This window comes from Artibeus jamaicensis, unplaced genomic scaffold, assembly GCF_021234435.1.
Source record: "Artibeus jamaicensis isolate MK-2021 breed Jamaican fruit bat unplaced genomic scaffold, CSHL_Jam_final contig_3214, whole genome shotgun sequence".
NCBI lineage: Eukaryota > Metazoa > Chordata > Mammalia > Chiroptera > Phyllostomidae > Artibeus > Artibeus jamaicensis.
In genome coordinates, this window is record NW_026521760.1 from 748,171 (window position 1) to 772,113 (window position 23,943).

General features: G+C 36.8%; 1 protein-coding gene across 3 annotated transcripts in view; it reads right to left on the minus strand.

Moving 5' to 3' along the window:
- Positions 1 to 23,943, minus strand: part of FAM172A (family with sequence similarity 172 member A) — a 412,801-nt gene that overhangs the window by 379,010 nt on the left and 9,848 nt on the right. For 2 of the 3 annotated variants that reach the window (XM_053663579.1, XM_053663580.1), the window contains exon 2: positions 3,447 to 3,570. The exons of the other annotated variant lie outside the window; for it this stretch is intronic. In XM_053663579.1, coding sequence (XP_053519554.1) covers positions 3,447 to 3,552 — 106 coding nt within the window. In that variant the 5' untranslated portion in view covers positions 3,553 to 3,570. The remainder of the gene's footprint in view (positions 1 to 3,446; positions 3,571 to 23,943) is intronic. 3 annotated transcript variants of the gene reach the window in all.

Below are 23,943 nucleotides of genomic sequence, written 5' to 3' on the forward strand. Positions count from 1 at the left end.
ATATTCATCTATAGGTTTAAACATAATTCTGATGCAAACCTAAATTAAAAAAATCTTTTACAGGTATAAACCATTTTACTCTGAAATTTATACAAAAAGGCAAAGGACCTAGAATAGCTAAACAATTTGGGGAAAGAATAAAGTGGAAAGAATCATTCTACCCAATTATAAAACTTACTACATAGCACAGTAATCACGAGTGTGGCATTGGAGAAGAGATAGAAAAAGGTCCATGGAAGCAACAGGAGAGCCACAAGCAAGCCGACCTGAATACGCCCTACTCATTTCCGACAAAGGTCAGACAGTAACTCAACAGTGGAAAGATAATCTTTTTTTACAAATGGTCCTGGCACAATTGGATATCAATGGGTAAAAAAGTAAATAATAAGTACACATTGACTGAAGTCTCACTCCTTACATAAAAATTAACTCAAAATGAATGAATATCTTAAATACAAAGTCTAAAGCTAAAAAACATAGGAGAAAATCTTCACGAACTAGGGCTAGGCCAAAAGTTCTTAAGACAGGATACTTAAGGCATAATTCATAAAAGAAAAAATGGTAAATAGGATTGTTTTAGGTATAAATTTTTACTTAGTTTGCCAATTTCTCCTAAAATATACTTTTCTGTGCATTTGCCATTTTATCTTCTAATATTTCTAATTTTACTTCTTCATTACAAGCTCATGTGTACTAAGCCCTCCTATTCATACTGCAGTGATGAAGAAAAAGTTTCAGTTAACCAACTTGCAGGAAAACTTGAGTTTAAATCCAAATAGCTCCATCTCTGGAATCCTACCCATACTCTTTTAATGTCACCATACTACTTACAAAATCCAGAAAGTCAATCTGAACTCTTATACACACTTGTGGAAGTATAGATTGGAACGACGGCTTGAGAGACCAAATTTTCACATTATCACATAAGGTTGAAGATGCTCAAAATCCATGGAGGTGTAAACCAAGAGAGTCTATTGAGATAGAAAACGACAGACATTCCTTGTCCTCCCTCCCACATTAACCATTTTTCTGAGTGTACTGATCATTCACAGCAGCACACAAGCGTTCAGTAAAACCTTCCATAGGGTTGTCTAGCGCTGTCTCCAATTTCTCGGTTCCTGGTCTCTACTCAAGTTCTCCAATATGCTTTCATTTTCAACAAATCACTGAAACAGCTTTCTTTTTGTGAAGATCAATTCACAAACTGTCAAATCCAAAAGTAAATTCTCAGTCCTTGTCTAACCTGACTCATGATCATAATTAAATTAATTTTTCTCATTTGATGTTCGGGATTTCTCTTACTCCTTGTTTTCAGCATATCTTAGTAGAAATTCATTTTCAGCCTCTGTAGCTGGTTCCTTCTTAGAATCTTCCTGACCTTAAGGTTAAGATGCCCCAAGGCTCAATCTGCAGATGTCTTCCCTTTCCTGGCTACATTGACATCCTGGTGATCTCAATTATGACCATCACTTTAAATATTATGTCTATGCTAATGATTCCCCAAATGATTACTTCTAACCCAAATGCTCTCAATTCAACCTCTCCACCTTAATGTTTAACAGGCATCTCAGTTTAATATTTAATACATCTAAAAGCTAACTCTTGTTTTCCAGTACAACTACCACTGCAACCTGCTTTATCCAGTTTTCTTAATACAATTAATGGTACCTATCATGAACCAAGAAACTTCAAAGTTATCTTACTTGTTTTTTAACATCTGCACTATTGGTGGGAACGTAGATGGTGGAAAGCAGTATGATGTTACCTCAAAAAATTAAAAATGAAACTGCTTTATCACCCAGTCATACCACTTCTGGGAATTTACCCAAAGAATACCTAAACACTGATTTGAAAGACCATACAACCCTATGTTCATTGCAGTGTTATTTACAAGCACTGAGATTTTGGAAGCAGCCCAAGTGTCCATCAGTAGATGAGTGGATAAAGTAACTATGGTATATTTACACAATAGAATACTACTCAGTAGTAAAAAAAAGAAGAAACTTTTACCCTTTGTGATCAACCTGGAGAACATTATGTGAAGTGAAATAAGCCAGTCAGCACTGGCTGGTGTGGCTCAGGGGATTGAGTGCTAGCCTGAGAACCGAAAAGTCACCAGTTTGATTTTGAGTCAGGGCACATGCCTGGGTTGTGGGCCAGGTCCCCAGTGGGGGGCATGCAAGAGGCAGTCGGTGGATGTTTCTCTAGCACACTGAGGTTTCTCTCCCTCTCTTTCTCCTTCTCTTCCCCTCTAAAAATAAATAAATAAAATCTGAATGAAAGAAGGGAGGGAAGAAGAAAGAAAGGAAGGAGAAAAAGGAAAAGCCAGTCATTCTTTAAAACATAACCAGAATCTGTCCATTCTTTATCATCCCTCCTGCTACCACCCTAATCCAAGACATTATATTTGTGAGGAGAAAGCAATGCTCTTGGGCACTTTTCATTTTTGTAGGTAAGGGCTAGTTACACCATCCTTTTGATAGATCATTTGCTCTAAAAGCAGGAATATGGCGAGCCATACTGAGCTAAGAAGCTGGTTGCTTTACCTATATATGCGTTAGGCTTTTGTGAAAAAAAGACAGAAAAAGGTAGTAAGAGAGATTCTTGAGATATCTTTATCAGCCAGCCTGGCACAGCAGGGTAGGACAGCAGCTAGGGATTCAGAGAAGTGGCCATAGCTAAGGCAGTCTGGGACATATTCAGCCAGGGTATCTCCTACAAAGCATGCTGAAGACCGGATACATTCTACGCTGAAGGGTGAAAGAGACTTTTATCATTGAGCATAGTTGGCATCCCGGCTTTCAGAAAACCTGTAAGATAATTTTTCCACCATGAAAGAAAGTAACTGTGAAATCTTGCACAAGTTACTCAGATAATCTGATCTTAGGCAAGTCCCTACATGGGTAGACTGGAATGTGATAATAAAGAAACCTTACAGGTCTATAATGAATATTTCTTTTAGGAGTAAAATTACTTTAGATAGCAGGTTTTTAATGTCTAGAACTCAAAATTCCCAAAGAATGTCTAAGGCAGAGTCCTTCTGAGATGTTAACAAGAAGGGCCTCTCATAAAATATCCCTAGTGCCAATGCCACAAAGATGAAATGCAGAGTTAGGCAGATCACAATCCTAAATTATTATGACATTGCAATCAACATATGATAAGGGAACTATCTACAGTGTTTTTGCCATATATTTATATGGCCTTGAATTTTAAAAAGCATTAAGAATTCTTATAGCTGTAAAATTACATTATTATATGATTTACTTACTAATACAGACTATCTCTCAGACACTGAGATAGTTACTCTGAGGGATATAAATAATTACAAATAGATTAAGTACTATTTTTATTTTAGAACTGAAAAAACTGGAGGTCACCTAAATATTCCTATACCATTGTCAGGCACAATGAAAATATCCTAAAAAAACAAATTAAGTATGTACCTTTCAGTGCTGTGGTCTTTTCTTTTTCATCTGGACCTCCCTGCTGGATTTGTGCCATATTTATCCAAATTGGGTACAAAATTAAAAAGTTCAAGGAAATAGACATCAATCTTCAGAAGATAGTCTAGAATGAATGAAAGCAATAAATTAAGCTCTACTCAATCCTACTTACTCCATGAGAACTTTCTTGATCCTCCCACTTGGGATTAATCTCTCTATCCTGATTTCCCACTGAACTTTGTTGATGTCTATACTATAATAAGTATAGAAGCACTGTAGTTATTTATATATTTGTCTGGGTCAGCTAACAGAATACAAGCCCTAGGACACAGGCACCAAGTTTCTTCATCCTTGTACCTTTCGTGTCACCAAACACAATACCTTATAATCCATACAGTTCCCAATGTTGCTGAATTGAATTCAGCAAAATTTACTATTTAGGCTTAAGTTCTTTACCATCTAATTAAAAAACATCCCCAAGTAGTTTCAAAAACTTTAAATTTCTTTTAAAATAAATTGTAAGATATGCCATTTACAAGCTCAGAATGTCTTCTCCTGGAACATACAGACATCAGAAGAAGAAAAGTATATAAATATAAAAAGTAGCTATAATTTACTTCTAATGTAATTCAAAACACGACTTTAAAGAAATTAGCCCTTTTTATTTATTTATTTTTTAATATATTTTATTAATTATGCCATTACAGTTGTTCTATTTCCCCCCTTCATTCCCCTCCACCCTGCACACCCCCTCCCCCACCATACCTCCCTTTAGTTTATGACCACGTGTCTCAAGTTCTTTAGATTCTATATTTCCCATACTATTCTTGCCCCCCCCACCTATTTTCTACCTACCGCCTTATGCTACTTATTTTCTGTACCTTCTCCCCCCTTCTCCTTCTCCCACTCCCCTGTTGCTAACCCTCCATGTGATCTTCATTTCTATGGTTTTGCTCCTGACCTAGCTGCCCTCTTAGTTTGCTTTTGTTTTAGGTGTGGTTCTTAGTAACTGTGAGTTTGCTGTTATTTATTTATTTATTTTTTAAATCTAATTTTTAAAAAATATTTTATTTATTTATTTATCTTTAGACAGGAAGGGAAGGAGAAAAGGAGAGAAACATCAATGTGTGGTTGCCTCTTATGAGTGCCCTGCCGGGAAGTGACTTGCAACCCAGGCATGTGCCCTAACTGGGAATCTAACCGTGATCGTGTGGTTGGCAGGCTCGCACTCAATCCACTGAGCTATGCCAGCCAGGGCTAAATTAGCCCTTTTTAAAACAAAGCTATCAAAATAACCACGGTATCCTTTGATAGACAACTGGATAAAGAAGATGTGGTATATATAATGGGATACTATTCAGCCACAAGAAAAGATGAAATACTGCTATTTACAACAGCATGAATGGACCTTGAAAATATGCTAGGCAAAATAAGTCAGTCAAAAAAATATAAGACCCCTTACTGGTGTTGCCCACTGGTCATCTGCAAATCAAAAGGTCACCAGTTCCATTCCTAGTCAGGGTACAGGGTTGCAGGCCAGATCCCTGGTTGAGAGCATGTGAGAGGCAACTGACTGATGTTTTTCTTGCACATCAACCTCTCTCTCCCTCACTTGCCCTCTTTCTAAAATAAATAAAGAAAAAAGAAAAAAAAAGAAAAAGCCAAGAACCATATGATTTCACTCCTACGTGAGGCATAAAACTGAAACTCAGACACAGACAACAGCATGGTGGTTACCAGAGGAAAGTGGGTGGAAGAATAGTAAAGGGTAAAGGGGGCCAAATATATGGTGATAGAAGATGATCTGACTTTGGAAGAGGGGAACACAAGGCAATATACAGATCATATATCATAGATATATGCACATAGAAATGTACACCTAAAACTATATAAACTTATTAAACAATGTCACCACAATAAATTTAATTAAAAATGAAACTATGCTGCATTCAATGTCTGCAAACTATGCTATATAAATGGCAATCCAGTAATCAGCAATAACATAAAATTATAATTTATCAAAGTCTAACTCTGCATTGAAACTATAAATAGATTTCTCAGGGTTCTTATGCACAGTAAAAGAAGAAAAAAACACTATTCCTAAATTAAAAGAAAAAATGCAACCTATACAATGAACAAATTAAACTAATTTAGTCAATACATAACTCAATAAAATTATATAAAAACTATGTTCATTGCAATTGAATATTCCTCTGACTGAGGAACCCAATTGATTTGCTACCCACTAAGCAAATGTTTCCATTCAGAGGTACATTTTACAATTATCTTTAAAAACTGAGGCATTTTCATAACCAGCAGAGTACAGTTATTGTACTTTTAAAAACTAATACCAAAAACAACATTCTTAAATCATAAAAGTTCCACAGTCATAAATCAATGCTGCCCCTACCTCAACGCTCGATGTAGGTGGAGTGGCGTGAGAGAAGAGCATTCGAGCCCTACCACTAACCAGCTGAGTGCCTCTGACAAACTGCTTAACTCCTCGGTAACTCATTTCTCCACATTTATCAAACAGAACTGATAATCGTGCAGCCCTCACAGTGTCACTGAGGTTAAATGTAAAACATTTAGTACAGTGCCTGGTGCATAATTATGATCTCAATATCTGTTGGCTTGTATTTTTTAATTGTTGTAAATGTATCCCAGCTTCCCCACTTAAGAGTAGCTCTCGGCCAGGGACACAGTGACTTAGTACCCCAAATCTTCAGTTTCCTCCTTTATAAAACATTGCTCATATAATAATGGTTAAGAATTAATATTATAGAAGGTGTATGTAGCTGATATTGCTATTACTAGCAGTATTATTGTTTCTCAGTGGTGTGAGGTTTCCTAATAGCAACAACTAGAATATAACACTATTTTTGATTAGGAAAGTATTGTTACTTAACATGGATGTATTTTTCTTCTGTGACTAGATAACTTAAAACTCTATAAATTCTACACAAATAAAATGTGTCGATATTTCTTCAAGTAACATATCCTAGACTATAGGGTGGGCAATATGCAAAACACAAGGGTGAGTGGTGAGTCAGACATGGCCATGGCCCAAGTAGGGGCTTCCTCTCCAGCTGCCAAATCAAACTGCCAACACAAGTAAAATATATAAGACTTAGACTGATAGTTGCAACATTATTATATACAAGCAGTATTTGTAAGGGCTATCTACATACAATACATCCAAGAATTATTCTTAACAGTCAAAAGTTCTACAAGTTTGTATATGTTTTACCAGCTGCTCCTTATTATACAAAATAAATAGAACTGTTCATAATGAATGATTCCACACAGTGCCCTTTGCTAGCAATTCCACAACTAAAATAACTATCTACAAGGGACTTCTTGCATTTTTTACTCAAGCCTTTGCCAATTCAGTATTTTTCTAAATATAAAGTGTTCAGTTATTTTCCATCATCCTCAACATGTCTGATTTCCAAACTGAACAATTTACACTATTATTTCATTGTGATTGTTTAAATGAAAGTGAAATTTTAAATATTTTTGGTGCTAGAGTCATTTCAAGATTCATATCTTAAAGCTCTAGGGACCTAAGGCACAGCATGGCCACTACAGTTAGCAATAGTACACTGGGTACTTAAAAGTTGCTGGGAGAGTAGATCTTAGATTATTCTCATCACACATACACACACAAAAAGGCAACTATGTACAGTGAGGGGTGGGTTAACCAACCTTATTATGGTAATCATTGTGCAATATATAGTATATCAAATCAGCACCTTAAACTTACATAATGCTATATGTCAATTATAATTCAATAAGGCTTTTTTAAAAGGTCTATGTACCCTACAATGTTTAATAACACATCCTCCCTACAGACTCTGATCTCCATGAGGACAGATACCATGTCTGTCCCTAGGTCAATGTCTTGCACATGTGTAGCTCAACAGATACTTGTCAAATTTACAAATAAATGAGTGAAAGATAGAGGAATAAGAAAAGATTCAATTTTAAAGAATCATTTCCAGATTCCCAAGATTAAATGTCAATTAGCAATCATATTCTTAGTTTATACAAGAAAACTAAAAATAGGCATTACAATTCACTGAAGTGATAATATATAAGTTAAGAGGCTACTAATTACTATATGAAACCCTAAACCTTACAGCAGCAGAGCAGCAGACGCAAAGCAGGTAAATATAAAGCAAACGCCATTTGTTTGTTGCTCTCTCATTCAGTTCCATTTTTACCCTCTCCAGTTATTTTCCACCGCAGTGGCACAGCTGGTGAAACTAAATCAGGAACATTATAAATTCTCAATTTAGTCTTCCTAATAAAAATTCAGAGTTATAATCTGTATGACCACAGATAAACACTACTGAAAATGCAGCCAGCAGGCTGCTCGATACCTCTGATATATATTAATATGTGCACTCGACATAGTTTATTTAGTATTATCTGATGAAGGTTAGGTTCTAGGGAATAAAGTGGCGGAAGGTGTTTACTGATAGGAGCTGGGACACAGTTGACATGTTGCATACTTCATGATAACCACTGCTGTTTAAATATGGTTTCCTAGAAATGGTCACAGTACAAACTGGACTCAAAACATCTCAGTTTGCGATTTCATTCTGTGAACTACACAAAGCAATTATCATATCTTCTTCTCTTCTATGATTCCAACAGAGAATCCAGCATGTATAAATAAAGCTGTAAATAACTTGTCATGTGTAATCTTTATCTAGTCAGCATTTCAAAACATGAAACAGTAGAGTATTTCTTATTGCCTTGTTTGCTCAAAATATGGCCTGAGCACTTATAAAAACCACAGAAAGATATAGAGAAGCCTTAGTTTTAGGTCTGTTTGGTTTCAGGCAAGTATAAATGAGAACTAGATATAGATAATTTTTGCAACAGGCCTTCCCACTTCAAATTCTAAAAGCAATAATGAATATACAAAATATATCACAAGACAAGTAAAACTGGGTTAATTCCTGGAACTCCTGGAGCTGGTTTGGTCCCAAAAAATCTATGCTCACTGTCACATTCTGAAACTCCAGCTCACAATAGCCTACTGGCAACTGAAAGTACAGTACGTGAATCAGTACCAGAGACTTGTGAGGAACCAAACAACCCACCCAAATTATAGTTAAAATACCCACATTACTCAGAAGTTGCTCATCAGCAAAATCCCAGGAGTACTATGTATATTGCTTACATATTATTACAGTTTATAGTTATATGGCAACAGCATAAAAACTATGTTTTGGACTGTATATACGTGTACATAGACACTGGGGAGGAGGCTACAGAACCAGGTCATCACGCTGGAACAGACCTGGAAGACAAAGCCCAGGATAGAGGGAGCATTTGGTGCATAGAAAACAGTGGCTTCTATGGACAATGGAATCTATGTTTGGATCAAGAATAGGCTCAGACTAAGAATACCTGGTTCCAATCCAAGCCCATGTAAAATAATTCCTTAGTTTCACAAGCAATGTGACATAGTAGGTTCAAAATGAGAAAATCAGGTATTTTTAAAATCTCAATTCTACCACCTAGTAGGTGAGCGACTTTGAGAAAGTCACTTCTCTAACATAAGTAATGGGAACAATAACCACAAAAAAAAACCTTCCTTTTTTATCCTTTTTATAGGGTGATTACACAGAGGTTATGAAAGAATGCATATAAAAACATTCTGCAAACTGTAAGTTCCTGTATAAATATCTGTAATACACTTAAGTCAAAACTAACTGTTTCCAAGTAATCTTTGCTCCACTCTAAGGACACGCAAGCCAGTTCAATTTGCAGGAATGAGAAACTCTTGATGTGCGTCATTTGGATGAAATTCTATGAACAAATAATAAAATCCCACAATAAATATCTGTTGGCAGGTTTCTAGACTATATTAAAGATAGTCATAATGGAATTTAAATTAATTTTTATATAATTCGTTTATATTCCTTTCTACTTTTGTTAAACTGTGCGTCTGCAAAAGGTTCAAGTCTGTGAGTTCCACCTCATTTATATTAAAGTTGTATCCAAAGAAGAACACTGTCCCGACTATCTCCTGAATGCACACATTAGCCACAAAGTTGCCAAATCCTTTCAGATCCGTTATCTTATTAGGTCATCACCACAACTGGGAGAGGTAGGCACAGCTGATTGACATAGCTACATTTTAGAGATATGGCATCCAGGGCTTTGAGAAGCTAAGTAACCTGGTTAAGGCAACCCAGATAATAAGGGGTAGTTGAGATTCTAACTCTGATCTTCTGACACTTCCTTCTGAGCTCCTTCTACTCCCCCATGCTGGTAGAGTCAAACTACTCAACTTCGACTAGAAAAACAATTCCGGATTCTTTATTCTATAGAAGGTTTTCACTCTTGTGCACTAATTTATATGATCAGAAAGAATCACAATTTGGAGTTTGAGCAAGCTGGAGATAGTTAATTTATACACACACATACACACATACACATGTATACATACATATGTATATATATACATATATGTGTAAATATATGTAAAATCAACCAAAATTGTCTTAGTCTATTAGATTTGCTGCATACAAAAGAAAATCAAAAGTTAAGGAATATCAAGTGTAAAGATTTTAGAATATCTGCAAGACAATGCTAGAAGTAAAGCTAAAAAACTAAGGACTAAGAATATTCTTAAGACAATTCTCAGTTTTAACCCACCCCCCAAGAAAAAATAATTTAAGTAGTCTTTTATTAAGTTCTCATAATATGGAGCAGAAATAGCAGAGAGAAGGCCAAGGGAAAATAATTCTTAAAAAGAAGATATGTTCGGAATCTTAGAAAAACATACTAAGTCAAACACATAATAGCCTCTATTTTATGGGTCAAATATAAGTGTCATATAAGCTGCTTAAGGCACTCTAATTGTATAGTAAACATAAACAATAAAACACAATTAATATTATGAATGTACATAACTCCAGGCCAAATTGAACAAGTAGAAACTACCTTCTTAGATTTCAAAGTATACAATACTATAAAATAGCAGTAATAACATATTCACAAAGGCTGCATCCAATTTTCTTATCCCATAAATATGCTTATTAGCAACTCTTCTAAGCTTTGTGGATTCAAGGTCTAACTGAGATTTTAAAATATAATAGGCATGTGGTGGACACTAAGGTGAACTCTCCAGATGCCCCTCCCAGGGGAACTGCTGCTCAGCTGCAGGGACGCAGTCAGCAAACAGCCTGCAGTTGTTCACCACATCAGTCCGCCACAGATGCAGAGCTGCCTCTCTCAAGGTCACACCTTTTGCAGGCTGACTCTCACTCACTGACTGAGCCAGGTGGCAACATGTGGCAGGACAACTCTGACAGGCAGATTTGCTCCAGAGCTGGCTGCCAGCGTGGCTGAGGGTTCATCAGGCCTGCAGTAAGTTCTACTTCCCGGACTGGCCAATCCTGTTGTCCTTATTGTCACAAATGTCCACCTCTAATACACATCATCCACCCCAAATCTGTCCCAGCAACTGCTTCTGAAAAATCCAATCTGCGACAATGTACTTTTCTAAATGTTTTTTGGGGGGTAAATGTTAAAAAAGAAAAACCTTCTGATGTTGACACAAGATGATACAAAATATATAAAGAACTCTGACAAGTCAACAATAAAAAGATAATCTAATTTAAAAAATGGAAAAAGAATATGTATTTCTCCAAAGAAGGCTTAGAAACGTGCAAAGAGACATGTTCAGTGTCACTAGTCACTAGGAAAATGCAAATCTAAGACATTAAAATACCAACCACCTCATACCCCACAGTATGCCGATAAACAAGAAAGACAGTAACAAGTGTTGGTGACAATGTGGAGAAAATGGCATCCATGCACATAGTTAGTAGGAATGTAAACTGGTGCGGCCGGTTTAGAAAAGTTTGGCATCTCCTCAAAACGTTAAACACAGAGTTCCCACATGACCCAGCAGTTCCACTTCTAGGTGTACACATCAGAGAAGTGAAAACACATGTCCCATACCAAAACTTGTACACAAATATTCATAATTGCCAGAAAGTAGAAACAGCTTTAATGTTTATCAAGCAATGATAGGATGAACAAAATGCACTGTACCCACACAACAGAACATTATTCATTAATAAAAAAGTAATGAAGTATCAATACATGTTACAATATGACCTTGAAAACATTATGCTAAGTAAAAGAAGCCAGTTACAAAAGATCATGTATTACATAATTCTACTTACATAAAATGTCCAGAATAGGCAACTCACAGAAAGAGAAAGTAGATAAATGTTTCTGGGAGTTGGTGGGGGCAGGGAATGAGGAGTGACTACTAATGGATCCATGGTTCCATCTGAAGTGATGATTCCAGCAGGCCCGAAGAGGTAAGTTTGCATTGTAGTGTCCCTCTGTGTATTAAATGGCTCTCTCTAGCCATCTCTCCTTCTCCATACCTATACGCTCAAGGAGGTCAAGGCCCACTGTCGAAAGGGAAAAGGACCAACCGTCTCACTCACTCTTCTCTTTTCTTTCCATGAAACAGGTGTGATAACGGGACTTCAGGCAGACTAAAGAACATCTCTCTTCAAGTGTCCCTACCATCCCTCTCACCAGGGCCAGGCTGGCAACCACCTAGGCCTGTTCTGTCTGGACATTTGGGGCAACACATTATTTCCTAGGTATACAAGGTGGACATTATATATAAAGTTTTGTAAATCAAAGAGCTCACTTCTAATTGGTTCTAGTTCTTGGCACTGGGGATTCTTTGTCAGTGTGGTTTGCCTCCACAGCCTGTCCTTGCACACAGGTTCCAATGACAATCTCGTTGAGAGCACTGATTCATTTTGGTCATGATTTAGTTAATTCCTTGGCCACTTATCACCTAATAGCACCCCACTTTTACCCAACTTCTAAGAAGAGCTGAAATTGGTAATAACTACTTTATTAATATTATCATTTGATTATTTCAACTGATCCCACACATTGTACTAACTTCAAAATGAGAAATGTATCATTTATTATAGAAAAAATGAAGAAAAACTTGAGCATATAATCAAGCAATTTACTCTTAAGTCTAGTAAACTAAACGAGTAACTCCAGCAATAAAGTTTAATGGCAAAGTTATACATTGTGGCGATCACAGTTATATTGCAAATAAGACACTTAAGTTCCACTCTTATCTGATGTCTACTGACAGTGACTCCTTATTGTTTTTTAAGGGGAAAATCTCTGTGGAGCCTGACTTTACCTAAATATGTCAACAACCGAGAATGTTATTCTAGTACCTTGAGAATGAATTTCTTTTTGGTCTAGAATTTCCCAGTTATTTATGAAGAGATAGTGTTTTCTAGAATTTCATGTTTGTACCTTATTTTAACAATAACCACATCCTGGGACTAACAGGAGACGAACTAAGCAAGACTTGAGGAATCTCTATACTGCTGTGATAGTACACATATCTGATATTTAAAGGGGAGAATTAGGAATTTGAAACTTCAAGTAACCTGTTTAAGCTACCATATTAGTTACAGTGATTATTTATTTTATTCAGAAAACAATACACACAATTCATACCTTGACTAAATTAACAAAGGATTTGAGGCAGCAAAATTCTCCTGTTTCAAAAACAAAGAGATTTGAACTCTCCTGGCTCCCACAAAATATTTTCCCCCACAGAAGACAACCATCACTTAGCCAAACTATTAATTACAGGAAATTAACTCTGTGGCACTGAAGGTGTAGGCACAAGGACACTCTGTGAAACATTAAGCCATTTATGTTATTAGATCTATGCTTAATCACACAACGCCAAAGAGCTCTCATTGCTACCGTCTACATAAGCACAAGGTGGTAGAATCTCTTCCTATGGCCACAAGAGGCAAGAATTTTACAATGAGACTTCACTTGCAACATTATACTAAAGTTCCCAAAGAGACTGATCTGTTGAGAATAACTGAAGTCAGAAAGTACATTATAAAGTATTAGAATATCTATAAATTAACCAAATTAACATAAAGGAAGAAAGCCATAATAACATCAATATCTGCACAAAAGGTATTTGATAAAATCCACTAATCATTTTTGGAAGAGAGGTCATAGCAAATTAACAATAAAAGGAAAATCCTTAACATCTGAATCCCATACAGGGATTCAAAGCAAAGAACAAAAACAAAAAAATGACAGTAAAATTACTCTTCTTGGTAATATGTTAAAAATATTTTCTTTAAAATCGGGTAGCAGAAAAGAATCAGCATTGTTATCACTTTACCATTACCATTTCTAGACCAAGTTTTCTGAAGGTTATAGCCAGTATAATATACAGAAAAAAATAAAAATTGAAAACAGGAAAACAATGTTATCATTATTGGAAGATTATCTGACCACCTAAAACAACTAACAAGAAAAATTAAGAAACATGATTTTCTAGAATCAAAAAGAGCAAGACACTATATAATTAGTATTGGAATAAGCAAACTGACCAAGAGTATAGAATGAAGCTCCAAAACAGATCCACGTGACAGATTCATAGGACACAGAAGACAAGGGGGAAAAGATGGACTTTTCAATAATTGGGACAATTGTTTAAGTGCATAATAAAAAATTAAAGTAAATACCTATCTCATTCCAGATACTGACATTACATGGTGGCAGTGGTAGATGGATTAAGGGTATAAGTGTAAATATAAAAATGTTACACTTTTTAGGAGAAAATATAGGACACTACTGTTTTGGTGTTGGGGAAGGATATACTACCATAATGAAATATTTTATACTTACCAAGCGAGTAAAAATTAGAGTCTGACAATACCAAAATTTAAAAAGAATGGAATAGAGATTCTTACTCACATTGCTTATCAAAATATAAATCAGTAAAATAACTTCGAAAAATAGGCATGTGATCTCCAAGTTAAGCATTCTCATAATCTTCAACCCAATCTCACACCTAGGTCCACTACCTGGTCTTGTACATACATGTCTGGAGACAGGTATGAGAATGTTCACAAAATGTTCACATCATTAAAAAGCCAGTTTATTAATTATTTATAGCTGTATAACAAATTGCCTCAAAATACACTTGCAAAAAACAATAAACATTTATAATCTCTCCATTTCTATGAATCAGAAATTTGAGAGCAGCTCGGCTGGGAGGTTCTGACTCAGGTTCATCAGGTTGTAATCAAGAGATATTGGCAAGGTTTGAAGTCAACAGAAGGCTTGAATGGGGCTACAAATGCCTCACTCACACAGATGAATTATTGGTGATGTTGCTAGAAGCCTCAATACCTCCCCATATGGGTTTCTTCACAGGTCTGCTTGAGTACCATCATGACACGGCTTCTAGCTTTCTCCAGGGAGAGTCAGGAAAGCCATGGAAAAGCCACAAAAGTCTCGCTATCACTTCCTCGATAACTACTGGCACAGAGGGTAACCCTGTTCACTACAGAAAGGTGTCTATACAAAGGCATAATATTAAGAAGCAGAAATCACTGGGGGCCATCTTCAAGGCTAGCTCTCACACCTGGAAAAGGCTGGTCTTTAACTGTACAAAGGCAGACATACTGTAGTATACCAATAGAGATGAACAGTGGTAGCAGTGAAAACGAAGGAGCCAGACTTGCACCCCAAAACATGGATAGACTTTCCCAAAACAATATTGAGTAAACAATCAAGTCTTAGGAGACTACATACAGTATAATGGTATTTATACAGAGTTCAAAAACAAACTAAACTAAAACAATTTATTGATATCAATATTTAGGTGATGAAACTTTAAGAAAAATCATGAGGAAAACACAAAATTCAGAATAGTGGTTACCTTTGGAAAATGGGAGGACATGAGACAGGGAGAAAAACATAGGTCAATGCGAGTTATTGATAGTGTTTTGAGTCTTGGATTAGTGGTAAATTTAGTTGTTCAGTATATAATTATGGTCTATAACTTGCATAGAATGGCCACTTTTGAACTGGGATGTAATGTACATATAATCACAAACAGATCCTGTTTGCACATATTTTTATCACCAATAAATTTAAAATAAATAATAAAGAAAAACATTAAGAGAAAAAGAATACTATAATTTTAGTAGTGCCACGTTTTATAATTTGCTCTTTGGGGCATTTTTCTCTAAACATAAAGCTAAATGTCCAGTTCCATCTATTTAGTCAGAAGTTTCGGGTCCTGCTGACAATAAGCCCTAGTAGAGGAAGAAGGTGTAAGAATGAAGGATAAACTGGTATTGAGTACATTTCAAAATAATTACATAGGAGTAAAATATGGCATTATTAAAGCTCAATGGACTCCTTGCCTGTTTTGAAATGTTAACATTATTTTGAATAAAATCGTATTTCCTCAAAAGCTTCTTCATCAGCCATTAAAATGTTTTAAAACCTGTATGAAAAAATAACATGCTAAAACTTTATAATAAAATATTTTAAAATACAACTACATACTTCTGAAAATGTTGACTCATTTATGTCTTTGTTCTTTGCTTTGTATACTGCCATTAGTAAATATAACAAGTAAAATCTGCCTTTGAAGATATACAAGCGATTAAAATTTTAAAATGCTGGCATAAGGGGCAGTTATAAGCAACTTGAAAATGAAAGATGAGAACTTAGAACTTGATTTGGAATAATCTACCCCCTGGCTACTAAAAGATGAGCTTGTCCAGCCATAGAAGCATATTTCCCAAGGAAGATCATCTGCCAGTCTCTCAACATGACACAAAATGGGCTTTAACTCTGAGAGAAAAAAATAATAACTTTTCTTGTTTTCCCAAAATAAGGTGAAAAAAGAAAATGCTGTAATAGCAGCCACTGGAGAGAGGACTTGTTAGAATGAGAATAAAATAACCATAAAACATTTTATCTGGTGCTTTGTCTGAACATAACATTTTGTTAAACTCACTTCTATTTGTTTAAATGACAAATGCTGAAAATACTGCTTTTTCTGCATGAGTGTTAAACTTCCTTTCACTGAAAAACAGATGTTGATTCAACCATCCTTTATTGGTACACAAATTAGCAGTAAGAAAATTATAAAGCTGCCTGAACTAACAAAGAATTAGCCCCAATCTTAGTCTAAGTGTACATTTAAAGGCCTATGTTTTATTTTAAATAAGCCTGTATTTTGTTCATTTGAAATATTATCCATGAATTCTTAAAAGACTTATTAATTTATTTTTAATTGATTTAGAGAGAAAGGAAGGGAGGAAAGGAGAAAGGGAGAGGGTGGGAAGAAAAGGAGGAGGGAGGGAAGGGGGTAGAGGGAGAGAAAAAAGGAGAGAAAGAGAAACATCGATTTGCTGTTCCACTTATCTATTCATTCACTGATTGATTCTTGCACATGTCCTGACCAGGAACAAACCTGCAACCTTAGCATATTGGGACAATGCTCTAACCAACTGAGTTAACAGGTGAGGACCACAAAATTTTTGCTATAAGGCCTCAGGCACTATTTAGTCCCTAAGTTACAACCTGCAGTCTTACTAAAAATAAGTTGGCAGAGCTTTTATAAACTTGTAGCATTGCTCTTAATGTGGCTGATGGGTTTTATTTAGTTTTTAATGGCAACATTCATATACTTGTTCATATAAACCTGGTTTTACACACACAAGCACACACACACAAACAAGAATCCCAAAGTAAGCTGCACACTTCCACTGCTGACATTTTAAAGATCACTGAGTAAAGGAATATTATTTAAAGCATGTTTAAAGATTCAAAACATGAAATTATACACAAGAAGGGCATAGAGGTGAGTTCTCACAATTCTGGTTTCTATTTTAATATTGGTTATACACTGTACAATATACATAAGGCTTGTTTGAAGTCCTAAAACAGTACAGAAAGTTGCACATCCCTTTCATTTAAAAATGATTCCTGACATAATCAATATTTTGGAGTGGACTTCTTAAACTCAAGAACCCTTCGAGTCAGTGAGCCAACAAAAATGTCAGTTTGGAATAAGGGCCATTCACAAAAAAAGCAAGAGAAGAGGTGTAAACTGAAATAAATTCATGAGAAGAGAAAAGAAGTTCATCCCACAAGGTATTCAACTGAATAGGGAACACCTAAATTAAGAAAATGAATTTTTAAAATATCAGTAACAACAAATATGGAAAGAATATAATTCAGACAATTGTGCCAAAGAAAAATTTAACAAAACAATTAAAATATACTATATCAAAGATAACGTTTCCAAAATACGGCAAGTTTATATCTTAAATATAGACTTCCTGGGAAGGAGCAGGAGGATTGCCTCTGCTGACAAAAGAGGTTCAGCAGAATTGAGAGATGCAGGGTTCCAAGCTCCATCAGAATCTGCCCACGTGTACCCATCCCAGTTACCAAAGTCCACTCTTTCCTTCAAAGCTGCAAGGTCAAATTTTGCTGTGAGTCAGTGACCCGTATAATTTGTCTTACAAAAACCTTAGAACTTAGGACATAAGGATTTCTTTTAGGGCATCAATAGATGCACATATGCGTACCTGGAAGTGGAATGTTGCTATTCCACCAAACCAAAATGTGAGAGTGGCTTTGGATCCAGGCAGGGGGCTGAGAAGAGTGCTGGAGAAAGCCTAAAACCCTGAAGAACTGTTCAGAGAAGTCCCAGAGCTTTTGACAAGGCTGTGGGTGAGAACTTGTAAGAAAGCAAAGCAAATGTTATGGGGAACTTAAGGAAGGGGGGATGCTTGTTATGTCGTGGCAGACACAGTAATACTGTCCCATGGAGTTAGACAGAAAGTAGAAAATGTACCAAATGAAGTGGCTGATCTTGCTAAGCAGATTTCCAACCAGAGTATTGAGTGTGCCACCTGGTTCTTTTTGATAATTATAGTGAAATGTGAGAAGCAAGAGCGAAAATAGTGAAAGGACTCTAAAAAAAGAAAAAAAAGACTTGCTTTAGGAAAGATACTGTCCAGCAGGACTGTCTAACCAGTGGCCTGCTGGTCTCATGCTGCCCGGGATGGCTATGAATGTGGCCCAACACAAAATCATAAATTTACTTAAAACCTTTATTTTGCTCATCAGTTTTAACTAGTGTTTGTGTATTTAATGTTTGGCTGAGACAACTTTTCTTCTTCCATGTTGAGAACCTTACACCTGGCTTCTAGCTAAAAACATTGCGTTGATTACAGGAACCTGTGTGCTCCACAAGCCAATCAGCTACAGGCACATGAGGTGTCCACGAGTACCAGTTGCACCCAAGTAACCAATAAGCGGGCCCTTCTTTGTCTCAAGCTAGCCAATAGCAAGCAACCTAATCTCTCCCTCCATATATATATATATATATATATATATATATATACCCAGTTCGGAAAAATAAAGTTTGCAGCTTGATCAGAATCTTTTGTCTTGCTGCCATTCTTCGCGCCTCTTGTCCCCCCAACCCATTTGTTCTAGGTAGGTGGTTGAGCTCCAGTTGATTGCTCCGCGGGCTGGAGCACTTCCAGTGTGGCCTGGAGACACTAAAAGGCTGAACACCCTGGTAGAGAATGAAAATACAAGCCACAGACTATCTGCAAAAGACATATCTGATAAATGTATCTTATTGAAAATCTACAACAAATTCTTAAAAACTAAACAGTAAAAAAACCCCTCACTTTTAAAAATGGGCAAAAGACTTGAATAGACACTGCACCAAAGAAGATATACCAATGGCAAATAAGATAATGAAAGATGCTCAACTTGTCACTAGAAGATTATAAATTATAACAATAATGAGATACCACTACACACCTTTTAGAATGGCCAAAATCCTAAACACTGACAACACCAAATGCTGCAAAATGGGATAGCCACATTGGAAGACAATTTGGCAACTTCTTACCAAATTAAATATACTCCCACCCTATAATCTAGGAATCACTCTCCTTGGTATTTACCCCCATCAGTTGAAAACTTGCAAGAACCTGAACACAGATGTTCATATCAGCTTTATTCATTAATGCCCAGATTACAAATAACCAAGATGTCTTCAGCAGATGAATGAATACAGCAGCAGTGGTACATACCTCCACACAATAGACTACTACTTGGACTGGAAAAAATGAGCTTTCGAGCCATGAAAAGAGGAAGGAAACAAATGCATACTACTAAGCAAAAGGAGCCAATCTGAAAAGGTTACATACTATGATTCTAACTATATGGTCTTCTATGTTGGGAGCCACCCCACATGGTTTCTGGAGCTGTAAACCCCCCGTGGCTAAGGCTGAGTGAGCGACCTTCAGACCATAACCCACTAAGGAGACAAAGCTTACCTCCCTCTGCTCCTTCATCCATAACTGGCCCCCAATGCTTGATCAGTTAGCCAGTGACGGGTAAGATTTCCCAAGGGGAGGACCACCTAAGACAGGCATGATCACGTGGAGGCCCCAGGGAAGGACTTGGGGGGCTATGGAGAAAGGGGGTGATGGACACTCACCCCTCAGCTTTGATAAAGACTGATAGACCCTGACTCAGAAGAAGCCCTAATAGTTCTTCATATGCTATCTACTGTTTGATCCTTACTGCCTGACAATGATTAATGAGCTGTACCTGTATTCCTGCACAAATTAAACCCAATAAAAGCCTGTCTAGGCAAAGGTCAGGGTGCTCTCCCCTTGAGAGAGTGGTCAGGCCACTCCGAGGCACTACCCCTTTGAGGGAGTAGCCATGCCGTCCCTTTTCCTCCATAGGACTCATTGGTCCATGTGAATTTGTCTCTTATCTCATCCATGACACCACGGGCACTATGGGCCAGTGCACACATCAATTCTAGAAAAGGCAAAACCATTGAGACAGTAAAAATACCAGCGGTTGAGGGGTGGGTAGGGGAGAAGGAAGGATGACAAGCAGCAAAGCTATTTTAGTTCTGTATGATACTGATGGTGGGTGCATGTCACTATACATTTTCTCAAACCCACAGAATGTGCAAGGGTAAGACAAAGCCTTAATGTAAACTATGGCCTTTGGGGGATAATGCTATGTCAATGTTATGTTGATCAACTGTACCAAATGTGCCACCCTGATGTGGGATGTTGACAGTTGAGGAGCCTGTGCAAGTGTGGGGGTAGGACAGATATGGGCACCCTCTGAACTGTCCACTCAATTTTGCTCTGAACCTAGAACTGATTTAAAAATAAAGTCTATTAAAAATTTCTCTCCAGAAATGAAATGATGATAAAATTAAGAAATGGATTTTGAGCAAAGATAATTCCACGGCATTGCCAGGAAAACATGGTTTAAAAATGAAGCTGAGAGTACAACTAAAAAAATCTCTTGCTAAAACCTCAAAAATACCAAAGGTGGTACTTCGAAATACTAGTCAGTTACACAAAGGGCCCTCTAAAGGGAGTAGAGTGTGTTTTATTGATCTTCTCAAATAATTAAAGTTTTAGGAAGCTTGAAGGCATCTGTTCCTCAGCCTTCTGAATGGGAGCCCAAAGTGTACAAGGATTTATCTCAGAAGAAATGTGTAGGTGTGGCCCTTGTCTACAAGAATGTATCTCAATGGAATTCACAGAACCTCCACAAGACTGATAAAATATTAATATATATTTTACTTAATATTTAAAAGATTTAATATATTGTAAATGAAGAGAGACCTTTGGACTCGAACATTCTACTGGCAGGAAGCAGGCTGCAGAAACCACTAGCCTGCAAATCCCTGTTATTTTTCATGGGAAAAAAAATAGAGTGCAGAAGGCAAAGCTAAGAACGATGAATATTCCTTGGCTTCAGGCCTAATTAAGAAACTTCCAATATTTGCCCAACTGGACCTCAGAACTCCTGTGAACCAGTGATACCTGGTGTCTCCATTTTCCCCTTGTAGAACAAGAATACCTACAGCAGTTACCCGATGCCTGTCCCACCACAGCATGATGGCTGTTTGGACATTGGGGGGAGGAGAGGCAAGCGGAAGAAACTGTACTCAGGGAGCTGTGTTTAAGGAACTACACCCAAAGGACCCTGTCTCTACCTGGCCCTGACTTACAGATGAGACTCCAAAATATGAGATAATATGCTAACAGAATGAGACATTTGGGGGCCCTGAGAAGCAGTTGTTTATTCTGCATGTGGGAAGAACACAGACCACTGAGGGCTGGAGGGTAGACCGTGGCAGCCAGCTTTCCACCTCCTCTTACTCATACCCTCATGTAGTCTCCTCCCACTCTGCACCAAAGTTGATCTGTATGACCAGTACTAAACATGAAAGTGAGAGTATCACACCTGAGTTTATGGCTTCCATCTTGGGTGCTCTCTTACTCTCTCTCAAGTCACCGCTCAAGGGAAACCATGTTGCGAACAGCCCTACGGACAGACCTGTCTGGTAAGTAAATGAAGCTGCCTGCCAACAGCCACCATGAGTTGAGCTTGAAAGTGGATCCCCCAGACCCAATGGAACTACAGATGTCTGCAGTCTTGGATGACACTATAACCACAATCTCATGAGACAGCCGAAACCAGAAACACCCACCCAAGCTGTTCCCAAACTCCTGCCCCTAAAAGGGTGTGTAAGACAGTAAGTGTCTTTATTTTTCAGCTGCTAACTTTTGGGATAATTTGTTACACAGTAATATACAATATATATTTAAGTCTGCAGTGAACTAGGGGGCATCACTTAAGCTCCCAGATTCATTCATTCTCATCATCACTGAACTGCTTACTGATTTTCCAGTTCAGCAATAGTTTACTTTTCATGTGAGGAAGGTGCTTCCTTTGGATCTACGAAAACAAGAATGTTTTCTTTTACTGTCTTTGAATTTAAAAAATAATGGAAAATTAGCTTACAGAACTCGGTATTTTCAGTATAAGAATTGATCTTGCCAAAAGTTTTTACTCATTGAGAGAGACATTATTTTTTAATTAGAACAGTTAAAAACACCAACACTTTGGATAAAAATAATCATATATATTTTTATTGAGAATATTCATAAGAATTAAGCTTGTTTTGTATTTTTAATGTATTGATTTTTTAAAGATTTATTTATTTAAGTTATTTTATTGTTCAATTACAGTTGTCTGCATTTATCCTCTACCCCAGCCAAACCCACCTCCCTCCCTTGCTTCCACCCCACCTTGGTTTTGTCTGTGTGTCCTTTACAGTTATTCCTGAAAACCCTTTAATGTGTTGATTTTAGAGAAAAAGTAAAGAAAGAGAGAGAAACAAAGAGAGACAGGGAGAGAAGAGAAACATGGATTTGTTCCTCCGGTCATTCATGCATTCACTGGCTGATTCTTGCACGTGCCTGACCAGAGGTAGAACCCGTGACCCTGGTGCACTGGGACAACCCTCCAGCCAGGCAGGTCCTTAAATAGTTTGCTCTTAATGATAACAATGAGTGTCTACTTTCTTAAAAGTACGTATAGTAATTCTAATGCAGATAAAATTTTCACCATCATAATCACTCATACCTTCAAAATAATGAAATATTATTTATAAACGATAATGTTCTAATCGCAATTACCTGTCAAATACATTACTGTAAACTAATTTATAACATTAGTCATATAGAAAAAGGTAAGAGAAGACCTTAAAAATCAGGATATAAACAAAAAATGCTTTGATGCTAGAATAAAGAGATACAAAACAGTCTCCAATGAAAACTTTGCTGAATCCTAGAACCAAATCTAGAGCCATCCTGTTTAAAACTCAGGCAAGAACAAACCTACAGAAAAGCTTAAGGGAGGTCATTAGAGCACAAGGTTTAAAAAATCTAATTTACAGCATGGGCAGAGTAGACTCGTAGAGGGAGTCTACAATGAACGCCATACCCCAATCATTGTCAGTATCTAGGAAAATAAAAGTAAAAGGGTGCAGTAGAGCCACAGAAAGGCAAAAATAAACAGTATCCATGTTCAAGCTTGTATAGGGCAAGAATAAAAAATTCAGACGTCTAAAGGCACCAGAAAATTAATGGAGTAAATGCAAGCAGTGAGGCCCTCTAAAGTCAAGCTTACCCTGGAAGAGTGAAAAGACTGCAACAAACTGGAAAACCCATGCCTTACTTCAGGGGAGCTGCCATTCACCTTAAAGCAGCTGCATGAAATGAAGGTCCAGTGTGCTGCAAGTTCATATTTTTTAGGAAGAACCAAAAACCTAACTTTTTACATAAAATAGCTAGAAACTAATTTTAAAACATTAAAGATTGTCTATCTCGCCTGAAGTCCTCCAATTTGCAAACTATGCTTTATGAAGTATTATAGGGGGCAAAATTACCTAGTATTCTCCCATAAAGTTCAGCAACATCTAGGGCAAAAATACACCAGTAATAATAAAAATAAGACTGCAGTAATCCCATAATAATAATAATAATAATTCCCCAGGAAGTGGAATCAGGTCAAAAGCACTTTACAAAACCGAGGCTATGTGATTACTCCCACTTTTGGAACAGTCAAACCGTGTCTCTCCTATAGTGGCACAGGTAACTGACACTTCTTCAGCCTTGTTGGAATAAAATAAAAATATTTATTATTTTAAAAATAATAAAAATTAAAACATATTAATATTTCCCTCAGCTCTCAGGTATTTACCGTCTAT